The sequence below is a fragment of the Apiospora phragmitis genome (assembly GCF_038363925.1).
Source record: "Apiospora phragmitis strain CBS 135458 chromosome Unknown utg000007l:2111988.0-4706623.0:1.0-2598199.0, whole genome shotgun sequence".
NCBI lineage: Eukaryota > Fungi > Ascomycota > Sordariomycetes > Amphisphaeriales > Apiosporaceae > Apiospora > Apiospora phragmitis.
The window spans coordinates 2,219,250-2,244,567 of record NW_027117406.1 but is presented as its reverse complement, the minus strand read 5'-3'; the positions used below and the strand labels follow the sequence as shown (position 1 = coordinate 2,244,567).

Sequence of the window (25,318 nt, the reverse complement as noted above, 5' to 3'; positions counted from 1 at the left end):
AATAGCAATTCTCGGGATGTCACCCCATCAGCTGAACGTGTCTTTGTCTGCTGGACTCAGCTATGACGTTGACAGCCCTGTAAGGCTGTCGCGTACTACTTAGCTATCTACGCTTACTCACCTCCGTCTAGACGAGACACGGGCGAGAGGCGTTTGTCGCTGAAACCTCGTTATTGTCACCTCGTAAACAGCAGCATCGCTTCCGCTGACTGGCTTCTAGTTGTTTCCCAGTACTCAATTGAGATATTCGCTTGCTGATTCTCGTCATCATATTCTTAGAAGCAGTCTGTCCCGATCTTCTACCTAGGTATAACCCATTGATCGATCTTTCATCGTGTTTGCGCTAACGCTAACAGCCAGCCACTCCTCAGTAAGCAACCATCCGCCCGGGTTGAGAAAATATGATCTGGCCACTTGTATATGGGAGAATTGTATGCAGATATTCTCTTCCCTAGGTAATCCTCAACTTCTTCGAGTACTGTAATTATGTAATGCATCCATCTCCCTCTCCCCCGCTGTCCCTCTTTCTGTCTCTCAGTCCTAAATCGGTAGCATAGATGGTGTCAGATTTCCCATGGGGCTGCTGACATGGCCAATAGCGTCGCCAGAAGCGCTTCAGCTCGTCCTTTCAGCTGGCGCCTTACTTTATGTCCCTTGTTGCGTAACTCGACACCTGTATTCATAAACCTCATCCAGGGAGCTGAACTCAGCAATAGCCTGTGTCAGAAGGTCTGCCCGAACACCCATAAGAACTCGCCAATAACGCCGTGGAACCGCCGTGCGCGTCTTCTCTAGCGGGAGTGCGGATGTCATGGCCCGCATCTGCAGCGGACTAGTAGCGTCGCGACTCTATTTTGACAGCTGGTCTCCGTAATAATAATAATAACAAAGATAATAATGATAAGCTCCTTTGCCACACGTGATCTCCTTTACGCCATCATCATCGCGCGGCGGCCTCCTCTTCGTCAGCTCCGTCCTGTTCCTCGTCTTCGAACCCGTCATCTGTACTCTCGAGGCCGTGAGCTCGAATGCCATAGCTAGCGGCCCAACCGACGAGTGCGAATCCGCCGAACAAGCCCCAGGCGAGCAGCTCGCCCTTCCCTTCTACGCGCATAGAGAGGGTGAATAGGCTTCCGCTGACAAACGGACCGAAACTTCTCCCAGCTGCCGAAAGGGTTTGGGCAATGCCGTTCAAAGTGCCGAGGCTCGAGTGCGATGGCGCTGAATTCGTGATCTGGGCGCCAACATTAGCATCATCTAACAGAAGTGATGGAAGGACGCGCAAGCTATCGAGGAAGGTACTTACTAATAACATGACACTCGACAGACCGCCCACGGCGCAAATGTTTTTGATCACCAAGATGAGCCCCATCTCCCCATACAGCCAAAGCTTTCTGCTCGGCGAATCGCGATACCCGATGAAGGGCATCAGCGCCATGCTGATGGCTAGGCCCAGAAGGGATCCGCGGTAGGTGCCCAGGTTTCCCAAGCGGGCCTTCAACGGCGGGAACAAGATCAGCTGGAACAAGATGGTGAAGATGCCGGCAATGGAGAGCGAGACGCCAATGACGTCAGAATGAAGACCTCGACCGGTCGGGGGATCCGCGGCCGCGTAGATGGGATACAGACTGCTGAACGAGATGTTAGACACCTGGAAGATGAGGTAGGTGAGGAGGACCAAGACGGTGGTCCTGTTCATGATCTCTTTCCAGGTCTCGGGGTCGGAGGGGTCCTTGTGGTCGTTCTCGCCTCCATCTTCCTCTATGGTAGGCGCCAGGAGCCCATCTTGTTCGGACGAGTTGGCATCATCTACCGGTTTCTTCGCGCCACCCTTCCCCCTCTTGAAGAAGCTCGTGAACCACTCCAATCTTTCCGACCACTCCATCGAGCCATCCTGGTCTTCTAACGTCTCCTCGTACCATATGGCGAGCACGACCACGCTCAGCGCCAGGAGAGAGGCGCCCAGGATGTTGGGAGCCAGGAAGGGGTATTGATCCTCGGCCACTCTGCCAACCAGCATACCTCCCAACGCCGGACCCGTGATGCTTCCCAGGCTGTAAACCACCGGCAGCCACGTGAAGGCCTTGCTCTGGTTGCTTCGGTCCGTGAGCTCGCCCAGGCAGGTCGGCACCACGGCCGCGTTGCCGTTGAGGAGACCCATGGCCACGTGCACGACCATGACGTGCCAGTACTCGGTGCAGAAGCCGAACAGGGCGAAGCAGATGCAGAGGAACAAGGTGCCGAGCAGCATGACGGGCTTGCGGCCGATGATGTCCGAGAGATAGCCCCAGAAGAGGTTGGTGGTCAGTTGGGCGAGCGCGAAGGCCGAGGCGAGGAGCCCCACGTAGAGGCCGACCTTGGAATCGTCGCCCGCGAGGAAGGCCTTGACCATGGTGGGCAGGTAGGGCGAGATGGAGTTGAGCGCCGTCTGCTCCGACAGCGACAGCAGGGCCAGCAGCGCGAGCTGGCGCCAGGGCAGCGGCGTCGGCGCGTGCTCGTCGCCGGCATCGGAGTTGATCGATAACGAGTCGCCCGACGGTCGGTGGCCCGGGGTTTTCGGCGGCGGTGTCGGGAAGGTCTGGTAGTGGTGGTGCTGCGTCGAGAGTCGTCGCAGGCCGCGGCCCTGGGGGCGGAGGACAGGCGGAGGCGAGCCCGCGCGAAAGGAGCCTGTCGAGCTCAAGCGATTCGGTCGCAATCGAACGGGGCCCTTAGGGGTGCCCGTCGCTTCTGTCGCGACTCTCCGCGATGAACCAGCGGAAGCGGCTGCCGCCACTTGACCTGTATGCACCATCCTCTCGGTATGTCTTTTTTTTCCCTCACCCGCTAGTCACTAGCCGTTTCTCAAAATCGCGACGCGCGAATTGTAGTTTGGGGCGGCCGGTGTATTGGCTTGCGGATGGAAAAATGAAAAATATTGGCACGTCGGGTAGAGTGTCTCAGGGCTCGTGTCGTCGCCGCTCGCTCGCTCGCTCAGTCTCTCTCAATGGCAGGGAGGCACAGGTGTATATATCTGGCTGATAATGACGTAGGCCGTGGATGGAAGGAGCTGGCCCCGACAGGTCGGGAGCCTTTGTGATGCAAAGGCACTAGGGAGTTATCATGGGCGGATCGATACAGTATTGTCACAACATATTCGTCACCGGTAAAAAGGGATCAATCAGTCATGCCATGAAAGACAGTGAGTAGCAAGAAGAAGAGGTTAAAAGAAGGCTCAATTGAGGTTGCAGGTACACGAAGAGAGGCATGTAGGTAGGTAGGGACTTTTAAGTGACGCAAAACTTCGGTAGTGGACTGACTGATCGAATAAGGACATGGGGAAAAGCTGCAGGTGGCATCAAAGATTACCATTCCCTCCAGGCTTTCGGAGTGCGCTAAAGGGCTGATAAGGTTAGGCAGCTCATTAGCCCAATGGACTAAAGAAAACCGTTTGCCGAAGTGGGAAAGCATTGCTCCTTCAGCGTGCCATTCTGCCCCTCACGGGCCACACAGGCTCACTTGCGCGGCTTGCCTCACCTGCAGATAGCGGGGTCGCACCAAGGAAGAGCCTGGAAGAAGTGGCTGGGAGCTTCCAGGAACATGCATTCGGTAGATCTAGGTTACGATCGTGGTAGCACCGGAACCTTTTCTCCTGCATCAACTGCATCCTTCATAGGAGCGTATATCCGCGTATATGCCAGTTGCTTTCTACTGTAATTGAATTGGTAATCTTAGTCGTACATGAAATTTGAATCCATCTTCGAGTCGCAACAACACTTGCTCCGCTAAATGTCTTCGTGTATGATTCAACCACGGCTTGAGAAAAGAGCCAATATCTTGCTGATAGCAGAGGGCCACTTGAAGGCTCGCGCATTCGTATTAGTCTCCCACAATGTCTGAAGCTGGAGTACTTGAGTATTGTGATGTTCAAACTTGAATTATACGCCAAAGCAGCAGCGTTATGTTATTTAATATACCCGAACATTTCGCCAATACGCCAAGCTGCATCCATCCATGAGCCTGTTCCGTTCCTCTACTATTTCATACCTCTCTCTACATATACTCCGTATTCGTAGTCAATCCAATACCCCCCGTGTTTTCTTTTACCACGTAATCTTAACCGGCAGATCCCTCGAGCTGCGCCCGACATGGAACGTATACTGCCCCATCGTGACCATGGCCCAGTTCTGCGCCGTGACGTCCCAGTAGCTCAGGTCCCTCCTGGTCAAGTTGAATGTGACCGTCTGCGTCTGGTTCTGCTGCAGCATCGTCTTCTCGAACCCGCGCAGCACCTTGTAGGGGAACACGACACTATTCAGCACCGCCTGCGGGTACGCCATGTACAGCTGCGTCACCACCTGCCCCGCCCGCGCACCCGTGTTGGTCACGTTGACCGACACCGTCGCGTACGTCTCCCAGAGGTCCGGGTTGCCGCCCTCGTCGCCGCCCGCGCCCGACAGCGGCTGCTTCACGTCGTAGCCGTCCGGGTACGGGTACGCGTGCGTCACGAGGTCCTCGGTGTCCTCGAGGTACGGGTACACGTACTTCTCGAGCTTCCGGAAGCCCTCGGGGAACAGCACCTCGTCCTCCTCCGGGATCTTGGTGTCGTACTCGGGCGGTGTCGCGAAGTCCTTGGGCCGGGCCGCGGGGTACTGGCTCTTGGGTTTGACCTCCTTGAGGTCAAGAGGCGAAAAGTTAAATGATGTGTATGATAGACCGAACCCAAACTCGAATCGGGGCTCGATGCTGTACTTGTCGAAGTGACGGTAGTCCACAAACAATCCCTCCGTAAAGTCTTGCTGGGTACGACTCCGTTGGGGACGTACAGGATCTGGGCACCCGCGCCATAGTCTTCTATAGCCTTGCCAATGGTCCAAGGGAGATGTCCACTGGGGCTGATGTGGCCCAGAATGACATCGGCCAGCGCATTTCCAGACTCTTGCCCAGGCAGGTTGGCCAGGACGACAGCCTTAACATTAGGGTGGTCGATCCACTTCTCCATGATGACGGGGCCGACGGTGTGGATAACAACAAGAACCTCGCCATTGCCGCCGCCACAGTCCTTCGCAACAGCCAGAATCAGATCATCGCCACCCTTCTGCAGGAAGAGATCGGGGCGATCACCCCTAACGCCGTCGCTCGAGATGAAGCCCTCGCCCGAGTCGGCATTGGCGAAGACAATACAGATGTCGCGGCTTGTGAGGTCTTCCGGCTTGGGGGTGTCGTTGGTAAGATGGGTCGTCAGGTCGACTTCGTCTTTGTTCTTCCATTCGTCGGCGAGCTTTTCCACGGGTGTAATGAGGTAAGGGAACTCGACAGCCCCAGATCCCCAGCCCGAGGCCAGAGTACCCTGGTTGCAGCCACGGTCCTTGCACGCGTTGGGCCCCTTGCCTGGCCCGGCATCCTCGCCAAAGATACCGATCTTGGCTTTTCCTGTATGCTTCTTGCCGAGTCTCTTGCGTCGCCTCATGTCGGTGTTACCGTGGTGGTCCATCGGAAGCATGTTCTCATTCTTCAACAAGACGGTTCCCTCGGCGCCAATTCGGCGAGCCAGGACAGAGTGGTTACCCATGACATTGACGTACTCGTTGACTCGGACCTTCTCCTGATCCGACGGACTGCCCGGGGCTTCGACGCCGTATTCGTCGTTGGTCCACGATGAGAAATTGGGGCCTTCGGGATCAAACTTCTCCTTATCATCCTGGCCCATCTGATACCAAGCAGCAACAATTCGCGTAGCCATGTCGTTGATGCGCTCCAGTGGTACGGAACCATTCATGACAGACTTGGTGAGCTCGGAGCCCCACAGACTCTTGCCGTCCGCCCAGAAGAGACCGTCGCCCGGCATGGTCATATCGAGACCCGCGAGGGCAGTCGAGACACCAGCCCTCTGGGCCAGCCAGTCGCTCATGACGAAGCCCTGGAAGCCCATCTCGTCCTTGAGGATACCGTTCAACAGCTTACTGTTGCCGCAAGCGTAGCTGTTGTTGACCTGGTTGTAACTGCACATGACACTCGCAACACCGGCCTTGACCGCGTCGCCAAACGGCCACATGTACAGTTCGTGAAGCGTGCGGTCGTCGATGTTGGAGCTGATGGCGTTGGGCAAACCCCACTCCCAGGGTTGCCGGAAGTGCTCCTGCTCGTTGGCGACCAGGTGCTTGATGGTGGCCATGACGCCCTCGTCCTGGATTCCCTTGATCGACTGGAAGGCCGCGACACCCTGCAGGTACGGATCGGCGCCGAAGCCCTCCCAGTTCCGGCCGCCTGCTGGCATGCGTCCCAAGGGACCGATGCAGGGACCCAGGATCGCGTTGATGCCCTTCTTGCGCGCCTCGACGGCATGAGCGTTGCCCCACTTGTACATGAGGTCCTTGTTCCACGTCGCGCCGACCGTGATGCCGGCCGGGAACGCCGTGGCATTGTCCGCGAATCGGATACCGAGGGGTCCGTCTTGGAGCGCCAACGAGGGGAAGCCCACGTTGGTAGCTGGGCCCGTGTTGCCCAAAGGCCGGGCCCATCGACCAGCCGGTGCCGGTGGTGATGTTGACTTTCTCGGGCAGCGTCATCTTGCTGACCATCTCGCTGGCCTTGCGGTAGCTGTCGGCCCAGCCCCGCGCCGTGCCACCCTTGGGCGTGGGATACCAGGGAGGGGAGAGGCCATCCGGCGGTGCGCCCTTGAACTTCTTGAACGCGAAGAAGCCGCCAGCTCCGAGCGCGATGAAGATCAGGCCGATCACGGCCAAGCAGCTGAAGAAGCAAGGCCTCGAGCGGCCGCAGCAGCAGCTACAGAAGACCCGCGTGCAGCAGTTGCGCCGCCGGGCGCGCAAGGCCAGGTTCTGCTCGCTCTTGGGGCCCGTGAGGGGGTCGGACTGGAGGAACTCGGTCGCGTCAATGTCGGAGTCGAGCGAGGAGCGGGCGTCGAAGGACTTTCGGGCATCGAACGAGCGGCGGCCGTCGAAAGAACCGCGGAGGGGCTCCGAGTCCTCCTTCGGCCGAGGGCTCAAGAGGCCCTCTTTGCTACCGTCCATGATGGGTGGACTCGAGTTTCAAAAGTCGAGTAGATTACAGATTTACTGGGATTCCATCTGAAGCTTCCAAGTCAGCAAATTTGTGGGTTGGCCAACCGCAGACATGGACCAAGTATATCTGCTTACCAATGTTCCAGATTGAAACAACAAGATAACTCGGCTCTAGGCCGAAAACGTTCTTCACGGTCGAAAGGGATGAATAGTGAGTGCACCGTCTAGGCGTAAGAACGAATGGAAGGTGGCTAAATAGGTGTACAGGTTCGTTGGGTGATTGGAAATTCGTCGGAGTCTCAGATCAAGACAAGACTATCGGACTTTAGAGCTGGCACGTCATAGCACAACTGCACATGCTTCAGTTCGCCAGCAAACGATGGATGCAAAGACGAAGCACAAGAACGGGATGGTAAGAAGATGTTGCAAAAGGAGAAGAAGTAGAAGTCAAGTCTTGGACCTGTCAACATTGAAGAGGCAAAAATGCCAATTGGTGCGACGAAGAAACATGTCGGTTGAAACGTTCCAAGCCCGGTCTTGCATCCAGATTGAGACGAGGATGACCGCATCTTGAAACTCCAGATGGCGCTTGGCATCCCGCACTGGTGCCAACTGGAGCCCACTAACGTCAAAGCTACAGTGGCCGCCGGAGCTCTGCCATTGGTTCTCGATCCTGTCGGCCCTGCATCTGCCCCGTTCCTTCAGGGGCTTTAGTGTGTTATCCCTTGCTGGCTAGCACCTCACGACGCTAGAACAACCTTAATAGGCCTAACCGCCCCCGTTCAGGATATCGCTGCGTATCATCGCTTCATCCACCGTCACATGGAAGCTATGTTTCGGCAATTATTGGCTAGACCGAGTGGCATCGAGTGCTGCTTCATAAAAGCTTGAAAACAGATACGAGGCGCAAAGGATTGAAGCAATTGGGAGTGGGATTGAAGGACCATGAGTGAGGTCTGGGCGATTTCAACGGGCACTCAGTTCTTGAACTCTCGAGGAACGAGCTGGCTGTGCCTGGGTTGCGGCCAGGTCGCATAACGGTAACGTTCTACTCAGCAATTGCAGAAAGTCGCATTGACATGAGCTATATTCGCAGTGTGAAAAAGAAAAACGCATTTTCTCATCTATTCACCATTCTTGAATTATATATATGTGGGTCGCAGGTTCAGATCGATCTCTATATTTATACGGCGTTGGCAAACTGCAAAGGGGCTGTCCTAGAACTAGTCAAAGTAGAGCTCAATCTCTCATCTGCCCCGAGGGACAGAAGCTGTGCTTACCCTGTTAAACCCCATACCTTCTCATCCAGTATCAACAGGCCGCGCTTCGTATGTTTCCTTTGACGGTTACTACTTTTCTTGGCCTCTTGCGAGGAGTTGGCAGCTGTGTGACAGAGGGTCGATGGAGCGGTCCATGACTTCATTTATCAAGACCAGCGCTCGTCCGGCGTAGGCCTTCATGATCAACAGCCTATATTATTATCCCGACAGATACCCCAAGGGCAATGATAGCCAAAGGAGTGGCACCTTCGGACCTGATAGCATAAACTGCAGTGCAGCAAAAGCCCGGTGCTCTCAGGGCAGATTCCTCCTCCAGATATGGCACGACGGCGACCAACTGAGCGGTGGCACCGAATTTGGGAAAATGCATACATTATCAAGAACGATATCTCGGCCTTTTCAAATACGACCCGTGGCGAGGCGCAAATGAATAGGAATAGTCGGAGATAGATCTATCGCGCAATGATGTTAGAGCAAGGCTCTGGTCGACATTAAACATATGATTTCTACCCCTGTTGCGTGGTGCTTACTACTTACTTAGCTAACATGTATTTTCGGGACGACTCCTATCTGGTACCCAAAATGAGCCGTTTCCCGTACTTAGCCGGGTAACCCCGCGTTTTGGCACCGTTCCCTTGCACCCCTAGTTCGGATACGGCAGGTGCCCCGTAACACGACTAGGGGATCCGAACATCGGTCACGGCGTTTACGGCCAAGGTGGTTCACGCAGAGTAGATCTCCCAGCCGTCGAAAGTAGCGCCGACATGTACTGTTATCACCAACACGGTAGGGATTCCTACCAGCCCCCCCTCATCAAGATGGGCACAAAACGCCTGGACCGCCCGATTCTGAGGGCTGGTCTTCCCTCATGTCATCATCACACCCGAAGACTGTGAGGAGTCCATTGGCTGCAAGCAAACGAGACGATGCTGCCTATTCTGTTACTATTGGGCGCGGCGGCGCTCCCGACCCTCAGCTCTGCATCCTATGTCTCTTCGATGTCGCGGAACGCCCAAGGGCTCCTGAACGAGTCCATGGCCTGGATGGACACGTACTACGACCGCGACCTGGGCTACCTGTACGACGTCGAAGGCGGCGCGGCCCTGCGCCACGAGACCCGCAGCTCCGCATGGTACGCCCTCGGCCTGCTCGCCCGCAACGAGCAGGATGACGCCCAAGAGGCCGAGCGCATCATCACCAACATCATCGGCGCCCAGTTCAAGGACAAATCGCAGCAGTGGTACGGCGACTACCAGAAGTACCCCGAGGAGCCCGAGGTGGGCACCGCGGAGTACCCTGCAAGTATCTACAATTCATGGGACCCGAACTGGCGCGGCTTCGTCGGGACGACCTTTGTCATCATGTTGGAGGAGTTCCCGGACCTCATTAGCGAGGCGGTGCAGGATCTGATGCTCGCGTCGCTCGCCAACGCGACTGTGGGAGATAGCTACCGCGTAGGCGGCGTGGACGATGACAATCTCTACCCATCTTACAGCAATCCCGTACGTTTTCTCTTTCAGTCAGATAATTGGACAGGTGTTGCTATATGTACTGACCCGTAGGGCAAGGCCCTCATGCGTGCTTTCGTCTCCGGCTGGACAGGCCGGCGCCTAGGTGATAAGAACATGACCGACGCCGGTGAGCTGTACGCGCAGGAGATCATCGACCTCTTCGTCCGGCACAACACCCTGTCCGAGTTCAACTCGGGCACCTATACAGGGGTGTCCATCTTCGGCCTGCTGCTGTGGTGCAAGTACCTGCCCGCCGGCGACTCGGTCATGTCCGAGTATGGTCCCCGGATGCTGCGCGACACCTGGTCCGCCATGGCGCAGCTCTGGCACCCGGGTATGAAGAATATGGCGGGCCCCTGGGACCGCGCTTACGGGTACGACATGAACCGCTACGTGAGCCTCATGGCGCTGTGGATGTGGACTCTGATTGGGAAGGAGCAGTCGTCCCTCATCAAGAAGGTAAGATAAGAAGAACCATTCGCTGTTGTTGCTCATAATGCCCATCTTCAAGGTGAAAAGAAGAAGAAGAAGAAGAAGAAGAAGAAGAAGAAGAAGAAGAAGAAGAAGAAGGAAGATCAAGCTGACTTGAGGCCTGCGTTCTGCTCCATTTTAGCCTCAAGTGATGAGCCACTCGGCCGACTGGGCTTGGTCCCCGCTGATGGCCGTCTTGTCCGACTTCCACGCCACGTTACTTCCCGACGGCATCCTGGAGTCCCTGACCACCTTTAGCGGAGAGCACACGTTCGAGGCGCAGGCGTTCTATCCGCCCTACGACCTCGTCTCACGCAACATCACCACGTGGCTCTCGGAAAACGTGACGATCGGCGCCGAGTCCTACAAGGAGACCGTCGTCGGCGGTCCGTCGACATCCCAAGAGTCGTTCAACCCCGTCATCGTACAATGGACGACAGGCGACGAGATCGCTTTTCTTTCGGTAAGCATGCCCCTCCCTTCAAGACTCTCCCTTAATCTGCTTTTTTAGACCAAGAATGGGGCTGACCATCGAGCAAAGCTGTACCCAACGGAGAAAAGCCTAGATGTCCAAGTCGCACCGTGGCGCCTGGACCTGTCCTATCCGGACGGCAATTCGGCCTCCATCTTCACACTAGTGGTCTCGGCATTCACTCGCGGACGCACAACAGTGCGAAGCTGGGACGATGTGGAAGGTATCAATGTTAAGGTATCTGGAAATGTCAACATGACATATTCCATGTCCTTTGCGGGGGCGATGGGTGGCAGCAGCAAGCCTCTCCGTGACTGTGAGTCTTTTACACACCCTCGATCCCACCCCCCCCCCACCATTCACCCAACATCCGGCTTTTCTCTGCTTTCCGCGGGCCCCTAGGCTAATCAAGAACACATAATAGTTGAGTTTTGGAATTGCACCTACGTCATGCCGGACGAGTTCCAAGGCGTACCCCAACTTAGCTTGGAATTCAGTAGATGATTGCACTGAAAGTGGGTATGAAAAGACGTATCACGCAGGTTTGGAAGAAACACCGATTGATGAAACTGTGACTCGTATCTCTTGATAATCAACAGCGACCTAATAGCAACCTGGACGTCAAGCATAATAGTAGCATACACACATTTGACACATATTCGGTCGTTCTTTTGTTCAAAGCAACAGCAATGTCCAACAATCATATTAATACAGCAACAAGCACTCTACTCCCTACAGGCCAACTGCGGCCCGGATAGCATCGACCAAGATGTTCTTGTAGTCGCCACCCGCCTCGAAGGTAGCGAAGCCGGCAAGACCCGAACTCTTGACGTACTGGCCCTTGGCGGTGAAGGACTGGACGTTGTCGTAGGAGATCCAAGTCTGGCGAGACTCGTCGTAGAGGAAGGGCTGTAAAAAGTAAACAGAAAAGCCCGGGTCAGCAATTATTACGTGATAAGTAAAAGGGGGACAGGTTACAACTTACGGTCTGACTGCAGTTGTCGTACCCAGTGGCCATGCCCTTGGCGGGATTGCCCTGCGCATCCAAGAACTTGCCCTCCTCGATCATGGCCCGGAAGGTCCAGGTACCGCTGTGCGGCTGCGGGTTGCCACAGGGGTCGATGGGCGGGTCCGAGTCCCAGCTGCCGCCCTGGAGGCGGTTGGAGCTGTTCTGGGCCGGGTAAGCGCTGAGCGGGCCGGCCGTGCCATTGGGGAACGCGGCCGCGGGCGTCACCGAGAAGCTGTGGGAATAAGCCGGGACGGCGAGCACGAGCCTGTTCATCGGCAGGCCCGCGGCGGCCCACTTGGCGACCCCCTCCTTGCCGCCGCCCTGGTTGTTGCGCGCGTCGCACCCAAAGGCCAACGGCGCGTTGGGCCCCGCCGTCGCGGCCCAGGCGCCGTAGATGTCGTAGTTCATGATCATGACGTAGTCGAGCACGCTCGCGAAGCCGCCGAGGTCCGTCGACGACGCGCCGTCGGGGCCGTACCAGGGAACAGGGAGCCGGCGGCGGTCAGCCACAGGGACTTGCCCGTGGTGTCTTTGCGCAGCTCCTGGAGGAAGGAGAGGAAGTTGGCGGTGTCGTCCTTGTTGATCACGTTGCAGCCGAGGCCTTGTCGGTTGGGGTATTCCCAGCTGTGCGAGTCGCAATGTCAGTATTGCGTTTATTTACGACTGACGCGGAGAGAAAAACGGGGTTTCTTACTCGAAGTCAAGACCGTCCAGCTTGTACTGGTTGACGAGGTCGAGACAGGTCTTCACGAAGGCGGTCCGGTTCTCGGCCGACCCAAACATGGAAGAGAAGTAGCGGCTTCCGGTCCAACCGCCGATGGAGATCATTGCTTTGACGCCCTGGATAGTTGGATCATACCAAGTCAGTAACTACGTCCTTTATATAGGTTCCACTGACACACGACGAACCTTGGACTTGGCGGCCGAAACGAAGGCCGGGATCTGATCAGGCGCAGATTGGGTGAGGTTGAGGGAGCCATCGGGCTCAGTCTCCCTGTTCTCGATGTTAACTCTCTTTCTTCTTCATCGCCAAGAGGATATAGCAGGTATGTCTTACGCGAAAGCATATTTCACATCGGTATACTTCTCGAACGGCATATCAGCCACGGGGAAGCCCTTGTTGACATGATAGCCGGCGAAGTAAGTCGACGCCACGATGCCGGAGCCGGTGCTGCCGTTAGCGGCCGCGGCGCGAGGAAGGCAGGTAGCCTCAACGCTGAGGAAACCCAGGATGGCCGAAGCCTTGAAGATGGAATTAAGATAGAGCATGCTGGATCTGGTAAGAGCAAAAGAGCGAAAAGATTGAGAAAAGAATGACTGTATCGTATCCTAGAAAAGACCGATAGGGAAGGTGGGTGTCAGAAAGGAAGACCCAGAGGAACGGTACCACACGGAGAATCTATATATACCCGAATATGGCCCCCATGTCGCATCCCCTTTTCTCGAAAATCTAAGTTTGCTACGCCTTGTTCAGAGGACGTAATGCATATCTGCCGACGCGAATCATGAAGGCCGGTATCGAGGCGCAAGGATAGGCAAAGCCCGAGAGTGCCCTCGACCACAGAAACGGCAAAACCAGGAAGGATGTAACATATCCATCCTCGACAGCAATCTGGCATGGCAGATGACGGGACTTTCCAAGAAACTCGTGATCCCTGTTCCCACCCTGGTCGCGGGACCGTCGGGCTGCGGTCGACGACCAAACTTAGAACACCACACCTACTGCGCCGGCTTTCGCCTTTTGGTTTCTTTGGTGACTTGAAGAGAACTGCAAGTTCCTATTCGATTGCGCCTTTGGCCATGAGCGTACCTCGTCTACCGATCCCTACCGAGTCAGACATGTCACTGTGTGGGCTCTTGCAAGGTAGGAGGAGATGGAAGAATACGGTCTTCACTCCAGGGGGCCCTATGGGCGCAGGAACACGCAGCATCAGGTCAGAATAGAGTTTGATTACCAGAGAATCTTCTAACAGCCCCCACCCGGCTATGGGGACCCTGTTCTTGTCTACATAGAGTCTAGACTCTAGCCTCTCTTTCTCTGGGCAGAGCTCTGGGCGTTTCCAGTATAATAAAGCGGGCCATATTCTTGACTCGGGTGCTTGGGGCCAACACCAAGTGACCAAGCGGCTGCTTCATTTGGTTCTTGACGTACTCATCGACAACAGACAACAGACAACTGCCATCTGATCGTTGGATATTCCTGCTTCTTCTGAGAGGCAACCCGATTGAGCACACCACAGTAGTCGTGGCTAAGTTGCCTCGGAGCTTTGTGCCCGAACGATACATACTTCCCATCCTTATGTAATTTGCTTGGAACGGGGTCCTATGTTATGACGTACACTTACCGACTTGTTTCTTCAATTCTTCCCCATCGACAGCAAAGTCTGGGCTCGGCCATTGTTGGTTGGGGGCATCAAAAATGATTAAATGTGTCTGGCATCGGCAAGTAAGCGCATGCTTGTCTGCAAGTGGTGTTGAGTGGTAAATGTGCTAGCGACAGCTGATGTAGTCAGTGGGCGACCGCATAGTGGCAATTGCACGCACACCAGACCTACCACAGCACGCATGAAACACTAAGAATGCCTGAACGAGAAGCAATCAGCGGTCTCATTGAATTGACTAGGTAAATACCTAATCAGCTCATGTCTGTCCCTAATAAGTTGTTGTGCATATTCCGTAGGTCCGGATGCAGACGACAAGAGAGTTGGTCCGTGGTCTTCTAGACTCACGGTCTACCCTCACGCCCGAATCGCGGGATGACCGCCATTTTCGACACGCCTCGACGCATACGCATTGCCAAACACTGTATCAATGATCCCGGCAATTTCGTTACTGCGCCACATAAGTACTTAAACCTACCTACTTTTCGCTGTCTGGTAGCCTGGTGGCCTGGACTCCGGCGAAAACTGGCCTTGCTTTTCCTCTTCATCTTCAGGAAAACCCCGCGCACTCAGTGCACGGGGTGTCGGGGAAAGCGCCAAAGCCTGAAACAGCGCCGAGGTCAGAAACCTGAACCATTCCTACAGTACCAAAGATGAAATCAATCTCATAATCGAGGCGTGAAACAAGAAGAGCGAGTCGCTGTGTTGTTCGATTCGTTTCAAACATCAAAGTAGAGTTTACCTAAAGAACGATGGCTGTGTCGCGATCATGTATGTAGAAGGCAGTACATATGTACGGAGAATGCCCTGTTACGATTTCAAGTCTACAGCACCTATCTACTATCTATTGCGCACGGGGGCGCTTCCATCGTAACCCCTGCTTGTCGCAAGATGACATGCGACGTGCCATCTTGTACACGCATATTTCGTTTACATAGGTTTCTACTTCAAGTGATACCTACCAGTCGTAGATATCGACTTGATGGACGAATTGCGCCAATGTACTTGAAGGCAAGCTCCGATTAGGCGCAGTCGGCAAATTGGTCTAGAGCGTATGTAGACAAGTAAGTAGATAGCTCATAACTGTTTCACATAGCCGAAGCAATCAACACTATCTCAAGTAGCGTTCGGGATATCATGGATGTTCGTATCTAATGAATTGAACACCATGACTTGAACCAAATGTTTCAGATCCTTACGTAAGCTACCAGCCACTCTGTTGACAATGAACTGATTTCATCCTAATTACACGCCATCCTTCCTCCTCTCCCCCGTAACAGCCTCCTTCCGCTTCTCATCGTAGACCTGCTCCACGACCATGGTCTCGTTCCCGGTCGCGGTTGCGGAGCCGCCGCCGTCTTTGCCAATGTACGCGCTCTCTTTCATATTGTTCATGGCGTCCTCCTCGCGGTCGGCCTTGCGGAAGGTGAGGTAGAACCCGATGCCGCCGATCAGGGCAATGACGGCCACGGACCCGTAGTTCCACACCAGGAGCGGGTCGTCCGAGAGCGCGACGAGCGCCTGGCCCAGCGCCGACGAGACGGCCGAGGTGAAGAGCGCGATGGCCTGCACGGTCGATTTCATGTTCTGCGGGGCCTTGGTGTAGGCGTATCTGTTGGACGAGTGGGTGAAGTGGTCAGCGAGTCATATTCTTCAACTTTGGATGGATTGATGGGAGCCCCAGAATAACGCCAAGACTTACTCGAGCTTTGTGATCGAGGCCAGAACCTCCGACATGCCGATCAGGCCGTAGGGGAAGGCCTGGAGCCAGACCGAGAAGGGGGCGGTGCAGTGCTGGCCCTGCTTGGTGAGCTTATTGATCTCGTGGCCGCAGGGTGACAGCTTGTAAATATAGGCCTGGATGACGCAGGCCGAGACCATGGCGAGCGAGGCGAGCCCGAAGCCCGCCGTGATCTTCTTGATGGGCGACAGGCGCACGCCCATCTTGCGCAGCGCCGGGTAGACGCCGAAGTCCATGATGGGGATGACGATGACGATGAAGATGGGGTTCAGCTTGGCCACGATGTCGTTGGGCGTCTTGCCCAGCACCATGGTCCCCGCCTGCGACACCAGGTTGTTCGTCATCTGGTTGTACGCCAGGAAGTACAGCGGGTACCACAGGAACACCTTGCAGGCGACGACGCCGCGCTTCAGCTCGTCGACCCACTGGTCGTCAAACGTCATCCACGCAGGGACGGCCTCGCCGCGCGCGCGCAGCTCGCTCGGCTTGACGCGCTGCCAGAACTCCGGGTCACGGAAGCCGGTGCTCTTCTTATAGGCGAGGCTGATCAGCTTCGTGGCCTTGCCCATGACGGAGCCCGTCGGCGGCGACAGCTTGTAGGTCTTCTTGAAGTAGAGCAGGATGCCGGGGCACAGCAGGTAGCAGATCGTCGGCAGCGTGAAGGAGAGCCAGAAGCCGACGAAGTGCTCCGAGTAGACCATGGCGAGCGAGCCCGTGATGGAGCCCAGGTTGATGAGGAAGTAGAAATAAATATAAATGCGCGCCGTGGTGACGGCCGGGTCGACGATCTCCTTGCGCCCGCTGCGCTTGTGCACGCGCACGTACGCCTTGGAGTCCTTGTACTGCTCCGCGATCAGCGGCGAGATGTTGGACTTGAAGCCGCCCGTGCCGACGCCCATGATGACGAGGCCGATGGCGAAGAGCGCGATCGAGACGTTCGGGTGCACGATGACGGCGGGGATCGCGGACATGACCAGGATGATGTGGCCGACCAGGGCAACGAAGTTGGAGTACTGGATCGTCAGGTAGCGGCCCCAGTACTGGTCGGCTAGGTAGGCGCCGATCAGCGGCGTGAAGTAGGACCAGAAGTTGTTGAACGTCGTCAGCCCCGTCGAGGCGCGCTGGCCCATGCCCAGAGCGCCGGAGCCGGGGGGGTTAAGGAACCCAGCTCCGGTCACGGAATCCTTGGGCAAAGGCTTCTGGATGAAGTTGACGACTGAAGGGGCACAATCTGTGTGTCAGTGAGAGCTTCTGCTAGGCAGCTGCAGTAATTACTTACACACGGCGCTGGTGCCATAGTACGAGAACCGTTCGACGAACTCGACAAAGGCGACGGTCCATGCGGTCCAGGGGATCGAACCTGCCACACGAGGGAGGGTCGCCCACTCCTCCTCGGTGGGAAAGGGTCGGAGGAGGTCGGCAGACTCATCCTTGACGGAATCAGAGCCGCTGGCGTAACCAGGGACAGGCTCGACGAGTGAGCCGCCCTTGGTGATTTCGAGGCTTGCCTTGGTCGCCATCGTAAGAAGTGCGACAGGATGGTCAGATCAACAACAGCTAGAGCGATGCCTTCCCCGGCGCAGGACCGAGGTGTCCAACCCGGGCATCTTATACCAGCAGCCATGGGTGGCTAGCGAGCTGGGATTACACATGGCAACCTGTCAATCCCATTATCGCAACCCTCCACTGTCGTATCCTTCATGGAGCGGAACACCAGCGCGATCCTCATTGCAGCAAGTCCCCGTATAAGTCTTGGCGAGCCAAGCTCTTGGCCAACGTTCTTAGAACCCAGCCTCATGGGCAGATGGCGCGCACAATTTCAGCCAGCCCCGAGTTGTGCCAATTGCACAAGCTCATTCGACCCGAAGCTTGTAGGTGCCAAGCGCGTAGATTGTCCCGTTTAGGAAGGTAGAGAGGTTATCGTGTACTGCGTCCAAGATCGCCAAGCCCTTGGCAGAGAGAGGCGGCTCGTCAGAACTCAGCAAAACAGCCCCATCCTCCTTCTACACCGGCTTTAGCCGGTGGCGGAAAGAATGTCTTATATTGCACAATGCCGTGCTGTAAACAAATATCAATGACAAGAATCCACATGCCAAGTGATAGGCAGCTTCCCCATGACAATTTGTAATATCTAAAAAGCACAAGGAGGAGGAGGATAGGATCCACGTATCCAGGCTGTTGGTACCCAATACCATCGTGCGAGCTCATGGAGTACATGAGTTCCAGCGGCCCGGATCGCGAACTCTCTTGCATACAGCACTCGGCCAGTCTCTGAAAACCTGGTTCAGTATAACGGGGTTTATAAGCGAAAATGAACAGGCGCGTAGTCTGGATAACCCCGTAGGTTCTTCCCATGATATTACGCCAAAGAAACGACATATAACTAAAGTAACGTAGCATATGATGGAGTTGATCAATAAGGTTTGCCTTTAACACATCTCAACTGTGCTGCAAATCAGCCAAGCTAGCTACCAGGATACGCTTCCTAGTGGCTAGTTCATCTCTCTTTCGCTGCTGGCCTTCAGGTTCTGACCCAAGAAGCATTATCCGTTCATCAGTCAACTGTGTAATCATGAAGGGATTGAACATATCCGGAAGTCGGGCCACGAGGTGTCTTTCGATCACTTGGCGACATACATTGTCAACAAATGTTTTCATTGCGACCTGCTGGTTGTCAATACGGATAATCACAAAACGCGATGAGTTTACTAAGAAAGGTAATCCTAACCTTGTAGTATGCATTCAAGCAGACCAAGGCTTCAGAGCAAGCTTGTTCATCCATGTCGACAATGATCTTACCCTTTATGGCTCCGATGAGCTTTTCATAGCCGTTGGTACTCTTCAGCGCATTCGCCTTTGTTTCAACATCGAGCGTGCTCTCCAAAACAGCATGGATTGGCATAAATAGGCCGTTGTATCGAGCTCTCTGGATATTATCGGAATAGTAATGGTTGTACGTGATGGGATGTTGCCGTTCATCTGCCAATAGCTTTCCCAACTCCTCGGTGGCCCGCACCTCAGTATCTTCAATCCAACGAACGCAAATGATACTGATTTCACGTCTGACTCTCTCTTCCGGGACAGTTTTCCCGACAGCATCTCGTACCCACTGAACCACGGCCGCGAAAACACCGCGGATATGAGCCCGGGCTAGCGGCTCCCAAGGACTAGACTGCTCCCGAAAAAGCTCTGCCAGTAACAAATAGTTGTGATTGCCAGGAAGCTCACGTCCCCTGGTATCTAGGTATACCTGTCTGATGTTAGCAGAATCCAACACTGCCAGGCCAATACTTACCCGTTTCACCCATTCTTTCATTCTTTGCTTGCTGATAAGGAGCCGTTCCACTTTGGTCCCATTGTTCTCCAAGTCATCCAATTTGGTATCTTCAGATTCAGGCTTGATCGCATTGCTAGCGTTTCGCTTCTGCCCATCTTCACGTATCCGTGTTGCGAAATCGGTGTTGAGTCTGTGAATCACGGCACGAAGCTTGGTATTTGAGCCATTATGAAAATATTCCTGTTGGTCTCCGTAATAATCGCCACCCAATGCTGCCTGTAGAAGCAGACAGTAGTCCATACTGATCTTGGTAATGAAAAGTCGAACATCCGAAATTCGCGAGCGCTTTGGACCCAGGAAGATTAAGCTAGCCTCCGTTTCCTGCAGATGATGTTTGATTTCCTCGATGACATTTGGCAGCTCCTTCTCGATATGGCTATCGAGAACGTATTGCAAAAACAGTCTGAGATTAGCTACCCCAACACGGTTCATATCCAGTTTCTGGGAGTTCCAGATAGGCGAGGCGAAGAACTCGGTCTCCTGCCGCAAGCGTTGCTCAGTCGTAATACCAGCTTCTAGCTCCGCCGGGGTCGGATTTTTCAACAAGAAGAAGCCAAGTTCCAACTTGATGTTGCCCTGATTCATGGCAAGTTCAGCCAAGCGTCCTTCGGTTCCTTTGTTGATCAAATCCGTTTTCGTGATGATCCCAACCGTGCGCTGTCCTTGTGGATCGTATTTATGTGCCAGCTCAACGATGGACTGGTTGGCGATATCATTACCAGCTTGGACAACTGCCAATATGATAGCGCGGCTTCTGGAAATGTATCTCTTTACCATGGATCTGATGAGTTTGACGTCCGCATTAGTCTGCTCCTCATTGGCCACCGAGATCAGGCCTGGTAAGTCAACCACCGTGAGATTGAGATCCGTATGGCCGGTGACTTCGATTCGCAAAACGTCTGAAGCAAATGCACTCCCTTCGACAACGTTCGGGTGCCCGCGGAGCCCCATCAGTTCCGAGACCTCAAAAGTGACTTGAGGTAGTTCTGACATATCGACCATGGTTCGTCGGAAGCCAGAGAGCCGACCTCGAGTACTGGTTGGTTGAGATGAATGAGGTTGAACAGTAGCCACGATTGACCTCTCTGTCGCATTCCGTCTGAGAATAATCTCTGTGGGAAATCTCGTGCAGATACCATCTTTCCTTGGAAAGGGCATGCCAGTGATCCCTTCCAAAACAGAGCTTTTCCCAGCAGACTGATCCCCGCAGACCACCAGCTGAGGCAATGAAACAATGTCTCCAATACCGTAGGATCTGATTCGGTCTATTTGATTGATTCGCTTCCTTGACCGGGCAGACTGTAGGGCGTCCATTGCAGACAAAGAGCTGCTAGAATGTGGTCTTAGTCCATTGCGGTACTGCTGTACCCGGGACCTTTGGGTCCGGTGATACTTCCAACGATACTCCATCCCCCTCGAACAGGGCGTCGTAAAGGGATGATGACGGTCAACTGTTGACGAAGACTATGAGATAATGGCCGCATTGCTACGCTCTCAATGATCTAACCGTAGTTGAACTAGATACGAAGCTTGATTTATTCTGATCTAACTATGGAAAACGCCTACATGATATAGGTTCTATCTGTGATGCTGCCTAATCTATTGCCTTCGGCTGCCTGCATAACTGCCTAAGCCTCTTTATCCCTTTCCACAAAGAGGAAAATACTAGAAGATTCAGCAGTCAAAAACAACTCTCCCCCTGACTGAATGAATCATCAAGTATGTCGATATCCTGCAGACGCAAGCCTTTAGAAACGGTGTTGATGATGATGAGCTTTGGGATACACCTGGCAGACCACGCCATAAAGTCTCTGATTGGCGCATCAAAGAGCTTTAGTGAAACGTTTAGCCTATGGGATACAACTAGTTTCAAGCCTTACATTGTTTGCTGCACATGTCTTACTCTGGTTTAGGATTAGCCTAATCACTTATTATCCCTTGCAGCAAGACTAGCTGTCATGGTTTAGCGACGAGCTTAAGATGCAGTGAGGCGCCGATACTCTAGAGCAACTATTTCGTAAGCAGCCACAGCCTATTTATATCTCAAATCTTCCACTTCTCCTCCACTGCATACCCAACTTATATAGTGTTTGGCAGATGTAGTATCGGCAGGTCTAGTTCGAGTCAAAAAATACGGGTCACGGGCCTAATTTCGCTGAAAATAGCTCCCTCATATGGAGGTGTATATTACAAGAGTAGATCACGTTCTGTTGATATTAACATTTATCGTATCAAAATATGCTGAGCGAGTATTGCTTGCTTCCAATTATGTTGGGAACAATATGTACCGCTTATTGTGGTGTCACTTCAGCTCTTCTCGTAACTCCATACATACCTTCAAGGCCTGCCTGCCCGCAGCAACGCCCTGCGTCTCCACCGATGATGCCCTCGGCGCACTTATCTGGCAATTCATCTTACGCGACCGGTCGATATCTCTGGACATGTCGGAATCTCAGCCATATATATATCCGGGCTCGAGGCTCAGGCCCCCCCCCCCAAGAGCGGTGCATCGGCTGCGCTCCGGCGCGTTTCAGGGGCACATATCTGCTGCTCAAGCGGTCAGATGACTAGTTCAGGGGTTGCTTTGCTTCAGCGGGGAAGACTTGGAGAGAATGGAAACAAATCGTGTTTTCATAGGTTCGCCAAGATTGGGTTCGTGCAGAGGGACCAATGCAATATCATTCAACCCCAGGGGCTTGCAGGTCATGCATCACCGGATTATGGTTCCTAGAACATGGAACGTTCAACGCATGCTTCTCGAGCGGTAAACGGGTTTCCGGATACTTCAAGTTTGTTTCAGCTTTGGAAAATGAAAATAAAACTTCTAGAGTGCTAAGTAAACTGCCGAAAATGCATATTTGACGGGTTGCATGTGCTTGCATGGTGTAGCAATGAGTCGGGGGCATGTGGAAAGCAAGAACTAACTCAGCTGCTGCAACCGGCCTAGTGCACGCCTCGGCATCCTATTTCAGTCTGCCTACCTGCATGATTAGATGACCCTGTGGTGCACCTGATCCATGGTTTGTGAGCTTGTAAGTAGAAATGATCAATCTGACAGGCTTGGCAGTTGGAGATGCAGCAGCCCCATGAACGAGAGTCGGCATTGCTCAGTCAAGATAGAGTATTCGCATACCTATATCAATGAGCATTGAAATGTCTATTACTCGCTGTCAGCCCGGTACCTTTCTATAACTCAGTCTTCTAGGCTTCAGTGCGAGATACTAAACTTCAGCACTTGATGCCGATACATATCATCTGATTGGAGCAATGTCTAACTTTGCGGGACACGACAACGACCACACGACCTACGTAAGTTCAGACTGATTCATATGTTACCCTGGAATCCGTTTCAGCCGTCCGAGCTGCATTTCTCGAGCGGGAGTAGTCCAAACGCTAATCAACATTGACAGAACTCAATATCGACTCCCCTTTTGGATGGCCACCACCACCTCGGTGGCCCCCTGTCCACTCCATGGCTCTGGTTATGCAACCCGCAGATGGACAAGAGAACGAGTATCCGACTGAGGTTCTGGCACCTGTTTCTTGCCGTCCTATCCTTGGCGATGGTACTAGTACACGGCATATCAGTGAATCCGTTTGGGCAAGCCTACGACCCGGACGACACTGACACAAGCGACGTATTCACCACCTCACTGACCGAGTACATGGTCGACATCAACTTTGTAGGTCTTCCTCTCCGTCGCATGCCTACGGAATGGAATAAGCCCAGCTACTAACTAAGTAAAATAAAAGGCGGCTTTCTCCCTCTTCTGGTTCAGCATCCTATTCGGAGTGTCTTTCATGCCGTTTATGCACTACGCCCACTACACCTCCCGGCCTGCGCATGTGCCTCGGGTTACGACCGCGGCGCTCTGTGTCATTGTTGATGCGTCCATCTTCTTCAACTCTACCAGCATCATCGATATCGACCACGACGACGTGGAGAACAAGCAGACGTTCATAGCGGGGATCGTCCTCACTTGCGTCTTTGCGTAGGTAGTCTTTTTTCTCAGAAGAGCCTCCTTGCCGTACGAATATCACTTCTAACACGCCCCAATTATAGCTTGCTCTTGGTGCTCGACATGGCTGTTAGCCTGGTGTGCACGCTTTCTGGTGTCCACCAGATGGCGTTAGTCGCTACAAATGCAATCTAAAGTTGTGCACGATGCATAGTCCGGAACGGTCAACCACAATCGATTATTAAGTATAGGCAACTTCACGGTATGAGAGAACCAAACTTGGAGCCTAGATATGGAATCGTTTAATCTCGAACAATAACTTGATGTAATAGTACGCATGCTCGAAAATGGTGTCAAACACAAGGTGCTATTCGCCATGTCCCTCGACTCTTTCTCTACGATACGAACGCCCTGCCGCCGGCTTACGTAGGGTGACTTCCAACAACTGTTTCAACTGCAAACTGTTTCACAGATGCATACTAGCCAATCCTGCTGCTGTCAGGACCTACATAAGCCATGATACGGGAACAATCTTGTCGTGATGGGGATGGGGCCTCAGATATGTACCTATGCATGACATACTGGAGATAGATATAAGCCACAGGTACTAACTACTATAACTTCGTTGAAACCGCCACGGCTATGAAAGAAAGATACCAGCTGTAGTAGACAGCGTTAAGGAAAGCGCTGGAGATTCCGTGACAGGCGTTCAAGCTCTTCCAGATGTGCAAAGGAATAGAGGAAACATCAGCCGCCGACTGTTATACCTGCCTAACCCTCGTAATCTGCAATTACATTGTCAAGGCCGTTTCGCCGGGTTTCAGTTGCGTGTACTCAACAGATTCCCTCCAAAGCAGCTTCTGCTTCCCCGAGTCCCTGGCCTCAGCGCACATCTCCGACCTCGCCGACCCATCGAAATACAGCCCCTTGACCGGACCGGGCTTCTCCAAGCCGGCGGCCAGAACGTCCCGAGCCGACTTCTGCGGCGTGCGGAGAGAACCGTTGGGCGATAGCCACACGGCCAAACTGGCGAAAAGCGGCGAGTGCAGCTTGGACGCCACGGCGCGGATGAACCAGGGGCCCCGCCGGCTCAGGTTGCTGGGCATCGTGCCCGGATCGACGCCGCAGACGGAGATCTTGTTCAGGGTGGGATCCGCATCAAGCCGCCGCTGTAACTCGGGGCTGTCGAGAAAGTCAGAATTCAAGAAGAGGCAGAGAGAGAGGGAGGGAGGATGGAGGAGTGCGATTTCAAGGCGTACATCATCATTGCTTCGCACATCTTGGCAGCCCCGTACCGCCGGAACCCTGCACACCACGACGGGTCGTCCTTGGTGGTGCTCCAGGTCCCCTTAGCCACGAGGGCTCGGTGCTGTCTTGGAATATGACCTTCCATTTCGGGTCCGAAAACTGACCTCCCCTGTTATTCTGTTTCGCATGAGGGCTGGAGGCAATTCAGGGGTCAGCATGGATAATACTTAAGTAGATATCAAGGGTACGGTATCTGAGGGCGGAAACCCAGCTTACTCATGAGCCAGACTTCCCACCACGACTATCTTGCCTGACTCGCGGTCCATGCTCTGTAAAAGCAGCAGGATCAAGAGCCAATGCCCCAAGTAGTTGGCCATGAAGGCCATATCGAAGCCATCCGCGGTCCAGGTCTGGGTAGTGAACTCCAACCAACCGGCGTTGAGCACGAGTACGCGAACAGGCGGGATGTCGCCAGCGGCCACGGCCGCGTTGAATTTGGCCGCAAACTCGCGCACACTCGCCAGATCCGAGAGATCGAGCGACATGATGTCGTGCTTGTGCGAGTGTTGGGGGCCATTCTGCGGCTGCAGAATGTCTCTCAATGGCGTGGCGGTGGAGGCGTCCCTCACGGTGTAGATGCCGTGGTATGTGGCGAATTCTGGCGACGAGACGATGCCGGATACAATACCACGACCGAGACTACCATTGGCACCCGTGAGGACAATGCTACCCTTTGAGGCAGCCATCCTGGAAAAAAGATTTGGTGTCTATCTGCTGTCGAGACGCGAAAGAAGACCGGAGAGACGGACGGACGAGAGATAAGAGACAAAAGTGGGAAACTATTGAGCAGGCAGAAGTCGGATTAATGTGCTGGAGCATTTCGGAGCATCTCCTTTGTTGGTTTCTGTTGC

The 25,318-nt window shown here is 54.1% G+C and overlaps 8 protein-coding genes across 8 annotated transcripts; 2 read left to right on the top strand and 6 right to left on the bottom strand.

Moving 5' to 3' along the window:
- Window positions 1-940: 940 nt before the first annotated feature.
- On the bottom strand, window positions 941-2,791 carry PG994_008294 (uncharacterized protein; the record flags this gene model as incomplete). Its single annotated transcript, XM_066859703.1, has 1 exon — window positions 941-2,791. The coding sequence occupies one exon, from the start codon at window positions 2,789-2,791 to the stop codon at window positions 941-943; it is 1,851 nt and encodes a 616-aa protein (XP_066715190.1).
- Window positions 2,792-4,079: 1,288 nt separating this feature from the next.
- PG994_008293 (glycosyl hydrolase family 3 N terminal domain-containing protein) lies at window positions 4,080-7,007 on the bottom strand (the record flags this gene model as incomplete). The annotated part of the gene is given in 3 exon segments (XM_066859702.1): window positions 4,080-4,785; window positions 4,803-6,429; window positions 6,458-7,007. 3 exon segments carry the CDS (start codon window positions 7,005-7,007, stop codon window positions 4,080-4,082), a joined length of 2,883 nt encoding a protein of 960 aa, XP_066715189.1.
- A 2,197-nt stretch (window positions 7,008-9,204) lies between these two features.
- Window positions 9,205-11,134, top strand: PG994_008292 (uncharacterized protein; the record flags this gene model as incomplete). The annotated part of the gene is made up of 4 exons (XM_066859701.1): window positions 9,205-9,780; window positions 9,841-10,248; window positions 10,403-10,723; window positions 10,772-11,134. The coding sequence occupies 4 exons, from the start codon at window positions 9,205-9,207 to the stop codon at window positions 11,132-11,134; spliced, it is 1,668 nt and encodes a 555-aa protein (XP_066715188.1).
- Window positions 11,135-11,464: 330 nt separating this feature from the next.
- Window positions 11,465-13,010, bottom strand: PG994_008291 (uncharacterized protein; the record flags this gene model as incomplete). Its single annotated transcript, XM_066859700.1, has 5 exons — window positions 11,465-11,641; window positions 11,718-12,342; window positions 12,436-12,581; window positions 12,651-12,735; window positions 12,799-13,010. The coding sequence occupies 5 exons, from the start codon at window positions 13,008-13,010 to the stop codon at window positions 11,465-11,467; spliced, it is 1,245 nt and encodes a 414-aa protein (XP_066715187.1).
- A 2,357-nt stretch (window positions 13,011-15,367) lies between these two features.
- Window positions 15,368-17,383, bottom strand: PG994_008290 (MFS general substrate transporter; the record flags this gene model as incomplete). The annotated part of the gene is made up of 3 exons (XM_066859699.1): window positions 15,368-15,734; window positions 15,825-17,094; window positions 17,143-17,383. The coding sequence occupies 3 exons, from the start codon at window positions 17,381-17,383 to the stop codon at window positions 15,368-15,370; spliced, it is 1,878 nt and encodes a 625-aa protein (XP_066715186.1).
- Window positions 17,384-18,302: 919 nt separating this feature from the next.
- On the bottom strand, window positions 18,303-20,514 carry PG994_008289 (Interferon-induced GTP-binding protein Mx; the record flags this gene model as incomplete). Its single annotated transcript, XM_066859698.1, has 2 exons — window positions 18,303-18,527; window positions 18,592-20,514. The coding sequence occupies 2 exons, from the start codon at window positions 20,512-20,514 to the stop codon at window positions 18,303-18,305; spliced, it is 2,148 nt and encodes a 715-aa protein (XP_066715185.1).
- A 1,953-nt stretch (window positions 20,515-22,467) lies between these two features.
- PG994_008288 (uncharacterized protein) lies at window positions 22,468-23,196 on the top strand (the record flags this gene model as incomplete). The annotated part of the gene is made up of 3 exons (XM_066859697.1): window positions 22,468-22,509; window positions 22,611-22,883; window positions 22,954-23,196. 3 exons carry the CDS (start codon window positions 22,468-22,470, stop codon window positions 23,194-23,196), a joined length of 558 nt encoding a protein of 185 aa, XP_066715184.1.
- Window positions 23,197-23,950: 754 nt separating this feature from the next.
- On the bottom strand, window positions 23,951-25,153 carry PG994_008287 (uncharacterized protein; the record flags this gene model as incomplete). Its single annotated transcript, XM_066859696.1, has 4 exons — window positions 23,951-24,341; window positions 24,419-24,545; window positions 24,572-24,600; window positions 24,684-25,153. 4 exons carry the CDS (start codon window positions 25,151-25,153, stop codon window positions 23,951-23,953), a joined length of 1,017 nt encoding a protein of 338 aa, XP_066715183.1.
- Between the last annotated feature and the right edge of the window lie 165 nt (window positions 25,154-25,318).